General features: G+C 46.1%; 1 protein-coding gene across 1 annotated transcript in view; it reads left to right on the top strand.

Moving 5' to 3' along the window:
* UNC80 (unc-80 subunit of NALCN channel complex) overlaps positions 1 to 16,103 on the top strand; it is a 3,271,126-nt gene that overhangs the window by 356,869 nt on the left and 2,898,154 nt on the right. Inside the window, exon 5 of the mRNA XM_085648598.1 lies at positions 13,593 to 13,716. Coding sequence (XP_085504724.1) covers positions 13,593 to 13,716 — 124 coding nt within the window. The remainder of the gene's footprint in view (positions 1 to 13,592; positions 13,717 to 16,103) is intronic.

Genomic DNA, 16,103 nt, shown 5'->3' with positions numbered 1-16,103 from the left:
ATAGAACAATCTGACATCCAAGTTGCTATTGGTCAAAATAGCAACTGCCTTTGTAATTCTCGACTGAGCCATACAGATTATATCATGAACGCAACTACGGCGTGCGATAAGGCTTCTACACTCCCAACTTTCCAGATGTGCTTCCTGCAATACAGTGAGGCATTACAATGGTGCGCCCTGGATTGATTTTTCCCTATTTACTTTGACCCATTCGTTTTAGGAGCACTAGCACTCCAGCGCCGGCGTGTAGACATGCCCACCCTCATATGGAGGGCTATTTAAATCTAAGCTTGGCGCGTCAGCACAGCTCAGCTGAGCATCCTTGAGACTGTCACTGTGTGAAGTGAATTTAAATTTCCTTGTGGGCATCGACTTTAATTGACACTCGGTGCCAGTTTTTTTAGTTGCCTGGTTCCCACATTGGGCGCCATGTTGAAAAGGGTTTGTTCCCTGTTTTATCAATTTATTTGTTACTTTCTCACCTTTTTATTTGGTTTACTTAGTTCCCAGTATTGTTCCCTTGTATGGGAGCCTTTTTAGGGTCAGCGGGGCTTGTGGGCCCTGCATTCGCCCCTATTTACTTTGACCAATTTGTTTTTTGGAGCACTCAAGCACCAGGGCCGGCGTGTAAAGACGCCCACCCTCATATGGAGGGCTATTTAAATCTCAGCTTGGTGCGTCTGTGCAGCTCAGCTGATCATCCTTGAAACTGTCACTGTGAATTGAATTTGCATTTCCTTGTAGGCATTGGGTTTAATAGACACACGGTGCCGGTTTTCGGAGTTGCCTGGCTCCCTCAACTTTGGACACCATATTGAAAAGGTTTGTTCCCTGTTTTATTTATTTTATTTGCTACTTTCTCTCTTTCTTATTTAGTTTACTTAGTTCCCAGTATCTTTCCCTTGCATGGGGAACCCGTGTAGGTTTAGCGGGGCTGCCGGGCCCTGGATTTGCCCCATTTACTTTGACCAATTCGTTTTTAGGAGAACTAGTGCTCCACTGCCGGCATGTAGACATGCCCACCCTCTTATGAAGGGCTATTAAAATCTGAGCTGGGCACGTCCATGCAACGGCAAGCCCGTCTACGCCCACCCGAACCTGAATCACGCTGAGGGCCGGAACCCCTGCCGGTTTCAATCCAGATCACGCCAACATGATCTCTTATTCAGATAACGACTACAAACATTTAACCATGTTAAATTAAGCTGTACCTGCTCAGGGTTTAATGCCTTGTGCAATCAATGTGGATTTGCCATCCCAGCCCCACCCCCGTCTCAAGGCTCCCAAACACCCCACCTTAAACACTCCAAAATACCCACAACTGAGATCTCGCTGCACTCCTATAAATGCCCGCTCCATGGCGAAACATGCAACTGAAATGGCAGAATTATTAGATGGTTACCCGTTGGACCTTATTTATGTCACTGAAACCTGGGCCAATAGTTCTTCCAGTCCTGACCTAACTAATGCAACTCCCTCAGGCTACTCCATTTTTAGACATGGCAGACCCTCTAAAAGAGGTAGAGGGCTTGGAATAATTTATAGAGACTGGCTTAAGGACAGATTTGTGCCCACATCTAACACACAGCGCAAACCACTATCCTTCTGCTTTGAGTTAACCAAGAAACAATCCTTTAGAGGATCATTCATATATCGCCCACCTGGATCCAGGAGTGGCTTTTTAAACTCTATCAGCACCCTCTTAAAAAATGAGATCTGTAATAACGACCACACCGTTTTAGGTGATCTAAATTTCCATCTGGGCATTCTTGATGATAAAGACACCATGGCTATTTTAGAAACCATGAGCGAATTTGGTCTTCCACAACTGCTACATCAGGCCACTCACTCTGCTGGCCACAAATCTAGATGCAATCTTTTCAAATAATATGTCTATCTTGGTCTGAACACTCACCCATTGTCTTTGAATTAAATACCCCAGTCTTACCCCTGATACAAAGAATTATAGCAGTTCCACCACCTATGGTGCATGGAACAACCTTGATTATAGTCTACTTAAGCAACAGCTCACTCATTCCCAGCCTACTTTCTCCCAAGACCCTGAGCTAGCTACTCATGAATACTTGAACTGGTTAGACACTGCCTTTTCACACTTACACCAAAACTACCAAACCAAGAAGGGGAAAAAAACATTGGCTCCCTGGTTCGCAGAAACCCTTCGACTTGAAAAACACAACTGTAGAAGGCAGGAGAGGAAATGGAGGTCTAACTACGACTCTCATGAGAAAGAAGCATTCAAACTCTCTCTGTCAAAATATAAATGACAGCGGTTTTTACTCTACAGATGGAATCCTCCAAGAACTCCACTAAAGAGTTATATCAGGTGATAAATACACTGAACAAACACCTTGAAAATGAAGGAACCAACAGTAGTCTGTGACACCACAGACCAACACTTTTGCAACAAAGAAGGTCACATTTATAATCTATTCACAACCACTGACCCCTCAGTGAGTAGGAATGTCTCTTTGTACAATCTTGATCGTGCCTATATCCTTAATGCTCAAAACAATACCGCTATAGCCTGTTTGACCAAATTTGCCCCAATGTCCACTAAACAGGTGGAGGGGCTTATTCACTCGAAATCAGGATCTCCCTACGATTCTTGTCAGTCGTCTGTACTAAAACAAACTCCAGAGCCTATAGCAATAACTCTGACAAGTATCTTTAATTCTATATTTACAACTGGATTCTTCCCTACCATCTGGAAGAGTGCTTCGGTTCTCCCTCTTCCAAAGAAACCACATCTGGATCTAGAGGATTCGGCCTACTATCGCACCTATCTCCAGGCTACTATTTCCAGCAAAGATCATTGAGAAAATTATGAACACCCAACTGGCTCATTTTATTCAAGAAAACCACCTGCTAGATCCGACTAAGTTTGGGTTTAGACCTGAACACAGTACTGAGACCACTCTGATTAAAGCCACCGATGAGCTAAAGAGCATCTTAGATAAGGGAGGCACGGAAGCTCTTGTCCTTCTAGACTTATCGGCGGCCTTCAATACGCTGGATCACACCATCTTGTTCCGATGCCTGGAGACACTGGGCATAAAAAACACAGCCCTGGAGCTCTTTAAATAATTTCTGAAGGGGAAGGAAGACACAGTGAAGCTGGACATCTTCATTTCTTACAACTTCTCCCTTCCTTTTGGGGTCCCACAAGGGTCCTCACTCAGTCCAACACATTTTAATCTCTACATCACAGAACTCACCTCTCTATTTCAATAATTTGGTTTCTCTCTTACTTCCTACGCAGACGACACACAAAGTATGTTGTTAGCCTTTAACGTTGTAAACCACACAAGCTCTCAGCTACATAACTGCATGAGAGAAATGGATGTCTGAATGGGCAATCACTGTCTAAAACTAAACTGGAGGTCATCCTCTTCGGGAATAGCCCTCAATCTTGGACTCCCACTAGTTGACCCTCAGAAATGGGCCCTCTCCCTTTGCCAATTATGAAAGCCAAAAGCTTAGGGGTGATAATCGATGACAAACTGAACTTCAGTAAGCAAGTCAACGCTGCCATTTTCTCATCCTTTAACGCCCTGAGAATAATTAAAAACATTCTCCCGTATATTCCCACCAACACCAGGAAAACAGTGATCTCGTTGTTAGTACTATCTATGATAGGTTACTGCAGCAGACTGTAAATCAACCTTGAGAGCAATACCTGAAAAATTGTAATTCTTACAAAACACTGCTGCCAGATTACTCCTAGGCCTCTCCGAAACATCACTCGGTCTTTCAAGCAATAAAGGACCTCCATTGGCTGATGTATAGGAACCACATCAGATTTAAAACTCTGCGCATAGCATATAAAGCCTTGCATGATACTGGCCCTAAATTTCTGAAACAGCCTTTCTCCTGGTATGAACCCAGCAGAAACCTTCACTCGAGAGGAATGAAAGATTTCCTAGCTAACGTAACGGAAAGTTTCAATTCTATTAAGGACTCGGAGGAGAGGATTATGCTATCCCTTTCAATGCTTTATTTGCACAGCAGCCATTTTAAAACTCAAACTTGGACCACCTTTCCCAAACACCCTCGGTGAAAGTGGTCAAGCAAAACAAAGAAGGGACAACATATCCCTCAGTCCATAGTAACCAATCACAGTCCGGGACCCTCTCCTAGTCCCTATTCACTGCTCTGTTCCTCCTCTTTCTTTGCTGGGAAGCGTCTCAACCTCGATCAAGTGTCCTGCTTTTGGGAATCCGATCCTGGAAACCAAAGAGAAAACCATCAGGACCCAGTCTGAGAAGGAATGCATATGCATCAAAGCGAGTACAAAGCAAGAAACTGCGAGATAAGCATCATCAATCAAATACAACATTCTGACTTGTTTAAATTCGACCCAAAGAAGACCATGCTAAATCACGAACATCTTCCCACAAAAACCAGATCAAGAAATCCAATTGATACTTACTTCCAACGAAGGGTGGGAATCGCTGCATCGATCTGCGGTGGGATAATCCTCGCCTCCGAGTCCTTAATAGAATTGAAACTTTCCGTTACGTTAGCTAGGAAATTTTTCATTCTATGTCAGGACCGGAGGCTTCGGATTATGCTGCTTCAAAGCTTACTTACCACCAAATGGGTCATATCAATGACCGGTTTAAAATAAAACCTCTTAAAAGTTTAATCGGAGGACCAGTTAGCTGCATTCATTATGTCCTCTAAACGGGCACCCAGAGAAAAAGCTTTAGAGGCCATCACCTCCCGTGCCGAGTGAGCCCCAAACTGCTGCAGGCTACTGCCTTCCTCCTGCATGACCCAACGCACCCAACGTGTGATAGTAGGGGATGAAACACAGTTTAGAAGAGTCCGGGAACGCTGGGTACTCAATAGTCCGAGTATGAGTCTTAGTCCTGCGACAGATAGTGAAAGACACTCCTGAAGGAGAAAAAATTCTGCCCGTGACGTCTAGAGCTCGTACGTCCAAAACTCTGCGACATGAAATCAAACAAAGAAGCATCGCAAGCTTCGCTGATATTTCTTTACGGGAAAGAAACTTGTTGTGTTGCCATGACAGAATAAGATTAAGCACTCTATTAAATCCCAAAGCGCCGAGTATCGGGGTTCCAGAGGAAGCGATAACCGGAGGGGAAGGTGTTGACCGACCGATAAGCCAGGCCTTGCTGAGCGAGGTGCGCCAAAAAATTCAAGACCTCGACCACGTCTGCGACCACGGGATCACAACCCCGTCGCACACACCAACAACACCACCTTGTCCAGGCGGAGCGATAACGTTTGACCGTGCTGTCTGACCAAGCCCTGGACCGAAGGCTCTCAGCGAACTGCGAAAGGCCAGGGAGCACCCATCGTCCCCTGTAATCCTCCACGCCATGAGGTGGAGAGAGCCCTTGAGAACCATTTGATGGTGAACACTGTCCGGATTGAGGAGAAGCTCTGGAAAGTGGGGGAGTGGGATTGGAAAATCCCAAGAAAGTTCCAGAAGAACCGTAAATCACACATGAGACCTCCCAATTGGTGTAATGAGAACCATGCTGGCTCGCTGCCGTCGAATCTGAGCGGAAACTCGAGTGATCATGGCGAAGGGTGGGAACGCGTCAGCCGTTTCCTGCGTCCAGTCTTGCAGGAACACATCCGTGGCCGCCGCCAGGGGGTCTGGCCTCCAGCTGAAGACACGAGGCAGCTGGTGGTCCAACCTGGCGGCAAAAAGATCCACAAAAAAAGGACCCCAAAAGTCCCGCACCCGACAAAACACGTCCGGATGCAGTTTCTACAGACTGGAAGCCCTGAAATGACGCGAATTCCAGTCGGCCACCAAATTCTGACGACCCGGGAGATACTCTGCCGTCAATGAAATGTGATCGTCGAGGTAAAACTTCCACAAATTCGTTGTCAGGTCCGAAAGCACCTTTTAGCGAGTACCGGCCAGGTGATTTATATACCTGACCGCTGAAACGTTGTCCATCTTCAATAGGACGCAAGACTGAACTCTGTCCTTGGTCCAACAACGCACAGCGAAGGAGCCTGCCAAAAAGCTCCATGCAGTTGATGTGAAGCTCCAATCCTGTGGGGACCACGAACATCCTGTGGAGAAATCTCCACACCGAGCGCTCCAACATGACCAGCTTGCGTCTGACTCTATGACCAGGTCCGGGGCGGAGCCAAAGATCGCTCTCCCGTTCCATGTTTCCATGTGGGAGAGCCACCAACGAACTTCCTCCACCGCTTCCCCTGACAGGGTCACTGGATGGGAGTACGGGAGACCTTTCCGCTAGAACTTGGCTTTGAGTCGTTGCAACGCCCGATAGTGAAGGAGCCCCGGAAAGATAGCCTGGATCGAGGCTGACAGTAAGCCCACGATGCGGGCTATCTGATGCAGGGGAACCGTGCCCTTGGCAAGCGTCTGTCTGAGCTCGTGGCGAATTTTTGCTATTTTCCGCGACGGGAGACTGAGAGTTGCTGTCGTGGAATCGACCACGAAACCCAAGAACGTGATGCGCTGGGCCGGTACCAAGAGGGACTTTTTTACATTTATGACTAAACCCAAGCCCTCCAACAGACTCATGGCCTGTTGCAACTGATCCCGAAGAGAAACCGGGTCTTGGGCCAGCAAGAGCATATCGTCCAGGTAAACAATGAGATGTGTTCCTCTCGCCCTGAGATACTCCACCACTGGTTTGAGAACCTTTGTGAAGCACCAGGGGGCGGAGGCCAGCCCGAAGGGAACTGTAGTGAAGTGATAAACTTGACCCTTCCAAAGGAATTGAAGAAACTTCCTGTGAGGCGGAAAAATAGGGATGGCCAAGTAAGCATCCTTTAAATCCAACCGGAACATCCAATCCGCCGGCCGGAGCACATCCCGGAGGAGGTGAATACCCTCCATTTTGAAAGGACGGTAAACCAACCAAACGTTGAAATCCCGCAGGTTGAGGACCGGACGTTGTCAACCCATCCGACTTGTCCACTACAAACATGTTGCTGATGAAACCGAGAGGATCTAAAGCAGTGCGGCAAATCGCGCCTTTGTCTAAGAGAGCGGAGATTTCCGTGCCTATCAGGGCCTCTTCTAACCGCAAAAAACGAATGGGATTTGGCAGGAAGCTTTGCCGAGGTTCGCCACAGAATTCTATTCAAAACCCCTGCACCGTTTGGAGGACCCAGATATCGGATGTGATCGTCCTCCACACACCCAGAAAGCGGGCCAAACGTCCTCCCACTCCCATCAGGGAAGAAACACTTACCGGTGTTATTAGCGTTGTCCCCTTCGCAGAAACCTCTGCCTCTGGAACGTCTGCCGCGGAACGGGTTAAAATTGGAAAATCGTGCCTGCGTTTGGTACTGCCCTTGCCTGGAGCCTTGTCCCCTTATTGGTGCTGGTAGCAGGGACCTGGCCGGTCGAGCGGCTCCTGCCTCGACCGGCCCCACGGAAAACTCATGAGGGAAAGACTTCTTTAATAGACAAGGAGGTGAATGTATTTACGAATTTGCCTAATTCTTTGATAAAGGGTTCCCCGAACAAACCCCCTTGGGCTACAGCTCCGGCCTCCGAATCCGCCAAGTCCCCCAACTTAGGGTCCACCTTAATAAGGAAAGAACGACGACGCTCTGTGTAAAGCGGGCAGTTCGCATTTCCTAAAAAGACTATCGCCCTCTGCGCTCATCCCGAGAGGGCCTCCGGCGAAATCAAGGCACCTGAAGCCTTAGCTTCCTCCGCCATATCCAACACCATCGTCATGGGCCCGAGGGCATCCAGGAGTTTATCCTGGCATGCCCTCCAGGAACGATCTATCCCTTTTTTGGGATCTTTGATAAACTTAGCGAGAAAAGTCACCATCCGGGGATCCAGCTCAGGGGTCTGTGTGACTTTCCCGTCAAGGGAGGGGCAGGGACACTCCGAACGAAGCCGGCTACGCGCCTCCTTCCCCATAGGGGTGCGAATCCTATTGGCCACGTAATCGGCCACCTTGGCCAAAGGCGTCCATTCAGAGGAACGAGGATGTACACCAGTTCAGGATCTAGCATATCAGAGCTAACGGAGGGAACCTGAGCCATGGCCTAGAAGGTCCCGGCTCTTCATCCGTATCCCCATTGACATCATCACCTGTGTCTGGAGCTGGGCTGGATGGATCAGTGGGCGGCGCCGGCGGAGAAGGGATCACAGGAGGGCGCTGCGGAGCTTTGTGGGCCATGAAAGCATCCCGCAGCCTGTCAAAGGCATCCTGATTCACACCAACGACTTTGGGGCGTTTCGCAGGTACCGGGTCGCCAGAAGGGACCGCTTGCTGACTAAAGGGTGTAGGAGGAGCCCACCGAGCACAGAACTGTTCCAAACGTCTACAAAGGCGCTCTTGAATAGGGCCCATGGCCTCTTCTACGGCGCAGTAGATAGAAGAATCAACCGCGTCGTAGAAATCATCATCGCACGGTAGCTGATTGAGGGGATCCTCTCCCCAGTTATTGTCTCCCTGTTGATACATGCTGAACAACCCAACTGACCACTGGATGGACGGGAAAAGCAAAGAAACCAGTGGGAACCCCAAAACAGTCTGTCTGAAGTCAATATGCTGGGGACCAGCGAGATTCACAGGGTGGAACCCTTTATTGAATGCAAACAACGGTCAAAGACCTGAGGGACACAATAGGCGTGAGGGAGAAGGGCTCACGGAACACCCTGGGATGTGCCCCCTCCAGGCCCCAATTCACCTGGAAAATGCCTGCGTGCTGTAACTACCAAAATACACCCAGCGGGCGTCCATACAACCAAGACTCTACTGCTCGTGAAAACGAGCGTCGGGCAGGTGGGAGCGAAGCGCTACAGACCCTCAAAAAGGGCGTTCGTCTCCAGGGGCGTGAGGCAGGCTGACAACAGTGGCGGAATACAAAGAATGCCAATCGAAAATTCTGCATGCCACGCTGCCAGCGAGAGGAGCCTTCACGTCAGAGAGACGCAGCAGCTCCCCAAGCGGTCGGGGGTCTTGACCGCGCCTCACTGACTGTCATGTCAGCAGGACCGCGTAAGCCCGGAAACCGGACCCGCGGCCGCTCTACCTGCCAACAAGGAGCCGAAGCTCCGTCCCAGTGCCACACTTCCACACAAAACAATGCCTCGGTGGGGAGACAGCGGAAGCGCGTTGCGGCGCTCACCAGCGGACTAATTTTTCACACAAAGTCCGAGGTGAACCCTGGAACGCGCTGACGCTGAGGGCCACAACACCACACGTGATATAGTAAGAACAGCCCATAAACAAAATAATAACGGACGCGGGATGCCAAAGTCAATCCCGCGACCACCGGAATTATCACACAGCAATAATAACAGAGAAACGGAAAACACTTATCTCCGGCTGCTGAGCAGCAAAGAAAGAGGAGGAACAGAGCAGTGAAGAGGGACTAGGAGAGGGTCCCGGACTGTGATTGGTTACTATGGACTGAGGGATATGTTGTCCCTTCTTTGTTTTGTTTGACCACTTTCACCGAGGGTGTTTGGGAAAGGTGGTCCAAGTTTGAATTTTAAAATGGCTGCTGTGCAAATAAAGCATAGAAAGTGATAGCATAATCCGAAGCCTCTGGTCCTTCCATAGAATTGCCATTGCCTGCAGATTGAAAAAAAAGCAACATTGGGAAGGAGCAGTTTTATCTCAGGAGCTACTAAGCACTGGAACCTTTTACTGACAAACATCGAGTCTGCTCCTTCTCTGCTTGCTTTCAGAAAACTCCTGAAAACCTGGCTCTTCAATAACTAGCATACTTACAGTCTCTCTTATGTTCCTGATGAGTTAGCTCCAAGACACCCCAGGTTAAACAAGCGCTTTAAATATATATTTTAAAAAATAGAAATCATTTGTGCTTATAAAACCTGTAAGCATTGCAGAATTAAATTTTCCTTTTACCTTGTGCAGAGGCCATTGCCATTCTAGTTTGCTACTTCTACCATTTCACTGTTCATTTACTTCAATTCTTTTGGGCAGTCGAAACTGCCAGAAGCCTTGATATTAATTTCTTCATCGTTACAGCGATGAGATGATGACCTATTTTGAGATGCATTGTTTGTCTTTTCTACCCTATGTTCCCCACCCTGTGCAAACCCACCCAAGCTCAAGATATCCGCATCTTCCTGATCATCACCTCCTCTCATAGCTGCCAAGGTTTCAGATTGCTTATAAGTTACATTTTCATAATTTCATTGTAATAATGAGTGACATTCAATGACTAAGAGTGACACTTTTTCGCAAGCAAAATCCAGCAATGAAGACGATCAAAACATATCAGAAATTACCCCCATTTGAGCAACGAGAAGCCGTAAAATATCTTGAAACAGCTTGAAAACACTTAAAATGTAATGTTAAGATACTGATACAAAAATGTTTTTGCCCAGAAGATATAAAAGTAAATAAATCATAATAAAATATCACACTCACCCATTCTATTGCACTTTATTGCACCCCCACAGGTAAGCACACGCTACAGAGTTGAAATTAACAGAGGGTAGATATTTTGTTGTTCCAGTGGGTACAAAAAAAAATCATCTGAAGCTGCTAAATATTTTATTTTATCTGTACTTACTTTAAACACCAAATATAAATAGAAAGCACTTTTAAATGTGTTCTAGCGCTGATCCATGACTAATACGTAAAGTAAACAAGTACAGAAATGGCATGGTAAAAATGAAAAAAATGAATAAATGCAATTTTATTTTCAGTTCTATTTGGTATCACATCCAGGCATTTGCAGACTCTTGAAGCAACAAGTAAACTTATCTTGGGAAGATGTCAACAGTAGACTGGGTACTGGACTCACCTGGGTGCTACCATTCCAGCGCCTGGGACTGTGTCTCAAAGCTGAGCGCTTTGCCAGCTAGCTTCATTTACACAGAGCTGCGATGTGTAAATAAAGCTATGTGAGACTTGAGGTCTCTGCTGGAGTAGTGGGGTACAATGAAGGATTTAGTTATCTTTTATCAGATGTAAAATGTTACTTATTAGAAGTAAAACATGTTTGATCATAGCTGCCAAGGTTTCAGCTTGTTATGAGTGACATTTTCTTAATTTCAGTGTAATTATGGATGACATTTCAAAGACTTTGAGTGACACTTTCTGATGGAGTTACTGTTGCTCACGTCACAAAGGGATACCTTGCAGACTGGGTTTCAGACTCCCAAATACCCTAATGGCCCTGTCTCTCTCTTGTGACGAAGACGATCCTGATCGTAGGTGGTTGCAGCAGTCATGTGTCTCCCATTGCAGGGCTGGTCTTCCTGGTCCCAGGTTCTGCACATGTCGCCTTCGCAGGCTCTCACCGGCCGCCAGACTTGCACAGCTCCACCTTTCCAGAGGCTACCCAACAGAGCCACACGCATGCCGCTGGGACCGTGAATTAAATGCACAAGTTTTTTTTAATGTGCATGATGCGGGCAATTATGTGGAAGATAATAGTGGCATTAGTAGAATTGTCACTGCAATTAGGACAGTGGTGAGCACAGAAATGTTACATCACTTGTCAGCCTGAGACAGGTGTCATTACGTGTGTGTTGTCTGTGCGTGTCAAGTGCCTGAAGTGAAGAAGTCTGTGTATGGCTGCAGGTGCGGGTGTGTCATGTCATGCGTGGAACTTGGAGGAAGGCCAGGCAAGCTGAAGCACATTTGGAACTTTATTACCCGCAACTTGAACTGAATGATTTTAATTTACGCCCCTGACTCCAGGACTAAGCACACACTTACTTGCTTGAACTTTCAGTGATGGCTGGCATCGGCCAGCGAGAGCTACATTTCCACATACAACGCTGGCCGCCTCACCTCTCTCTGGGGCATATCAACAAGGGCTTTATCTCTGCTTTTTTGGCTTTAAAAGCCAAAAAAGGAGAGATAAAACTAGCGCCCTATCAACAACAGGGTGCTAACATGCAAATTTGCATGTTAGCACCCTTTTACTCTACGCTTCCCCTTGCATCTCTAATGAGATGCAAAGGGGGCGTTCCAGAGTAAAATAATAGGAGAAATGTCGCTAAGCGACATTTCTCCTATTATCAAGAATGTCGCTAACCCTGTTAGAGACAAAAAAAGCAGCGCTAACCACGGTTAACGCTGCTTTTTTACGTCTGGTATTTTTCTGACTTAGCCATGATATCCTATGGAAGGAGGATATCATGGCTAAGTTTGCCTGTCCCTATCAACAAGGTAACGTGAGATTATCGCTGGGTTTCCAGCGATAATCTCACGTTAGCGTGAGGATTCTTATCGCTATTGAGATAAGCGTTGCTAATAGCACGCTATCTCAGCGATAAAAATTCACGCTAGCCGGCGATAATTATCCTAGCGCTAAGTGCGCTTAGAGATAATTATCGCCGGTTGTTGTTGATATGCCCCTCTGTGCCGTCCAACCCCATTAAGTTCGCTCCGGGCCAGCTCAGCTTCAGTTTTGGGGTCTCGGTGCTCCCTCTGGGGCTGCCAACGAACCACCAGGCCGACGCAGTGTGAGTCAGCCGTCGTGGGCCCGGCCAGGTTGGTGCCGGTTGCGAGTGCGACACTGTCCACGGGATTCATGATTACCACGGCGCCGCAAGCTCAACAACAGCAACCTGGTCACACTTGGTTATTCTGAATGCTGCCCATCTAGGAAGGCGGCAACCGACCCACTTGCCCTAAAACTGTGAGTGTGACAGAACTCTCACTGACTCCTGACCTCACTCGTGTCACGGAGGTACCCATTGGGAGACGCTGACTTGACATCATATTAAAATTATCTTATGACGTGCCCCCGCACGGCTTGACATCATATTAAAATTATCTTATGACGTGCCCCCGCATGGCTTGACATCATATTAAAATTATTTTATGACGTGCCCCCGCATGGCTTGACATCATATTAAAATTATCTTATGACGGGCCCCCGCATGGCTTGACATCATATTAAAATTATCTTATGACGGGCCCCCGCATGGTGATTGAATCAGTCCAGTTACATTGTAGCGAGCGCAGTCCAGGCCCTAAGAAGTCTGCTGAGCAGCCCCTGGCGTACAGCTCACTGCCTGCCCGTGCCACTGACTTGACTATTTTTATAATAACAGTCAGTGCTCGGGCCACAGCGCTTGACAATCAGGCACGGGCGCTAATATTCGTGAGTTCCTTTGTCAGTGCGGTGATGCAGACCACCTTATTGAAATGCATATGTCTAACGCCTGATGCGTGGCATTTGGCAGGGTTGCAATATCACCACCGAAATGTGATGTTAGCAAATACATGGATGACACCATGATTGTGCCACCTAGTCTCAGTTTCGGTGTGTTGCTGTAAAAAGTTGCGATCCAGTCAGTATATGTGGAATATTTAGTATCCACAAGAAAAGGTAAGATACGTGTTCTTATTAATCACGTAGTTTCTGGAATCTGAACAGGGCTGCTAAGGTTTACAAACAAGTTCTATTTTTGTGAAGCACGAAATCAGAAATTAACAACGTTAATTCTAAAGGTTGCAAAATAGCCTGGTTATTTGGGAAGCCAATGATGTAACTAGTTAATTAAGTGCGGATTCTTTCCATGCTGTACATTAGAGTTCAAACCTGCATAACTTCTTTGTTTTAAAATAATGTCTTTTTCCTAGGAGTCTGACCTGAACTTTCGTTTGGCCAGCGGCTTGGTCATTTGGCAACCAATGTGGGAGCACAGGCATCCTGATGTACCTGCCTTTACAGCCTTAGTCAAGCCAATAAGAAACATCATTACAGGTACATGCTAAGATCATATAAAATGAATATGTCTCAACTGTACATCATCTTTACGTGTTGTAATCTAACTGCCTCATAAATACTAAACTCTATAATCAATAGAGAAATCTCTTTGCACACTCTATAATCAACTGTATCTTAAGCTACGGATAACATTCTAAAAATCTTTAACTGCAGAAATCAGAGTCAGCAAGAAAATGGTGTTAATATATGTTTTTGTAAGAAATAGACGATTTCAACATTTCATGGAGCATTATCATTTTCAGTTACGGCTAGTGGGCGTAGGGGTTTACATGGGTAAGAATGTAATCTAATCAATTTTCAAGGGCTGTCCTACGATAATGCAATTGAACTTTATCACTTGTGTATATTTTCCACTTAATGAAATGTGAGTAGTGTACATGTACTGTGGGAACGAGGGTGCTTACACATCTTTTAGTATGTGGATTTTAGTCATGATAAACACCAATCAATCAATTGTCCAAGCTGTAGAAGTTTTGGCTTTACTGCTTCTGAATAATTGGGTCATTTAGAGATTGGTGGAAGGGAGGACAGCACCATGTCAGCAGTGCTCCTGCTTTGCCGAACTCCTAATTGCACTCCCAAATGAGAAGTGGGGTACCCGCAGGGTTTCCTTTATTGGAGGTTAGCTGGCTCAGTTGTTGAAAACCATTCACCTTGCAATAAGGCTATCCCTGGACCACCAGTACATAAATATAGCAGGCCAATCATCTCTAGATTTGAATGCCCACAACTGCCATGTGAGGCATCACTGTCATCACTATACCTAGATTACCACTGAAGTCAGAGTCCTCTTTTTAGTTCAGAATGGCTTTGTTTCCCAATAAAAGCCAACTGTGTTCCTATTAGCATCCCAGGAACCTGGACAGGGCATCAATATGCTCTTCCTTTTTCAATTTATAGAGCTAGACCTGCTATCTTAAAGAGGACAGCAGTGTAACTCCTTCCAGTTCTTTGGTAAAAAAAATAAAAAAAGAAAAGAATGGAGGACCCTGCCTGATTTTAGATCTCTAAGATCAAAGTTAGTTCAAGATACAGACTTTGCCCCGATCCTTCCAGTTGTCCATGTCCAAAAGGTGAATCTCTGATTCCGCAGGCTCTGCAAGAGATCAAAAATTGATATTCTGTTATTCTGCTGACTCCAACCTGGTCATTTGATCTAGCCTGACTAATGCTTGGACCCTTTAAACCTACGGCCTCATGTGAAATGAGGTTCCTCTGCTGGAGGTGGCCTTTCTTGGTCATGATAACTGTAGCCATATACATATGTGAGCTGCAAGCCCTAAGTGCTTAGGCGCCTTATACTGTACTGTATCAAGTCAGTTTGATCTTAAGGACTGACCCCATATTTATTGTCAATATTCTGATTCATTTAAAAGAGCAGATGGGTCACCCTATGTTGTTTCTGCTTCTCAATGCCTCCTCGACTGAAGAGACAATGTTACTGCAGCACATGCATTTCATTTATTTTCATCTCAATAGAACCAAGGCTGTGTTTTTTCCAGGAAACTACTGTGGCTGAGCGGTTACTCTTACTGGAGTTCTCTTCCCCCTCTTTATCTGTAGTCCATGCCATCTAGGATTTCTCTGGTGGATGACATAGCTGCTTCCCATGAAGTCTCAAACAGAATAGTAAATAAGCTAAATGTAGATTTACACTCTGCCAGTTGAGACATCTGTTACAGTCAAGAAACCAAAACTAAAGCAGTCTGTGAAGCTTGTTGTTCCTCTAGTCCTGTGACTCATGAACAACACTACTCCATACACATTTCTCACTTTCTTTCCCTTACATCCATATTAATGAATGCAGGGTAAGTTTAATTATATTGTATTCTTCTAACTGTAGAAAGGTAAGCTTAAGAATATTCCCAGGCACCAAACTGGATCCGGAGAATATTCTCAACAATGTTTGTCTGTGCTGATATGTAGTGCCATTTGTCATTGCTATGACTCTATTCCTCCCCATAAGTGAGTGAGTGGAGCCACATATAAGTATATTGGTGCCTTCCCTGCTCGCTAAATATGAAGAAATGAGCTGTAATATAGGGTGTGGTTGTGCAACCTCACCGTGTAATACACTTAGCAATCCCTTTAGGCCCAGTAAGTTGTCAAACCTTCAGCTCAACCCTGGGTAGCCATGACTCTGAGCAGCAAGACTTACACAAAGGAACAAGTGTAAGCATTTAAACAGCACCACAACAATAGACGAAGAAATACACAAGACACTCTGAACCAATTTATAAAACTAGACAGCATTTTAATGTATTTTTAGACACCACAATGGAAAAGATCCACTGGAGGGTGCCAGAGATATAGATTTTACAAGCTACAGTAAATATGAACTTTTTACTCAACCGTGAGCAAGA

This window comes from Triturus cristatus, chromosome 3_2 (assembly GCF_964204655.1).
Source record: "Triturus cristatus chromosome 3_2, aTriCri1.1, whole genome shotgun sequence".
Classification (NCBI taxonomy): Eukaryota; Metazoa; Chordata; class Amphibia; order Caudata; family Salamandridae; genus Triturus; species Triturus cristatus.
This window is presented reverse-complemented; position numbering and strand designations above follow the sequence as displayed.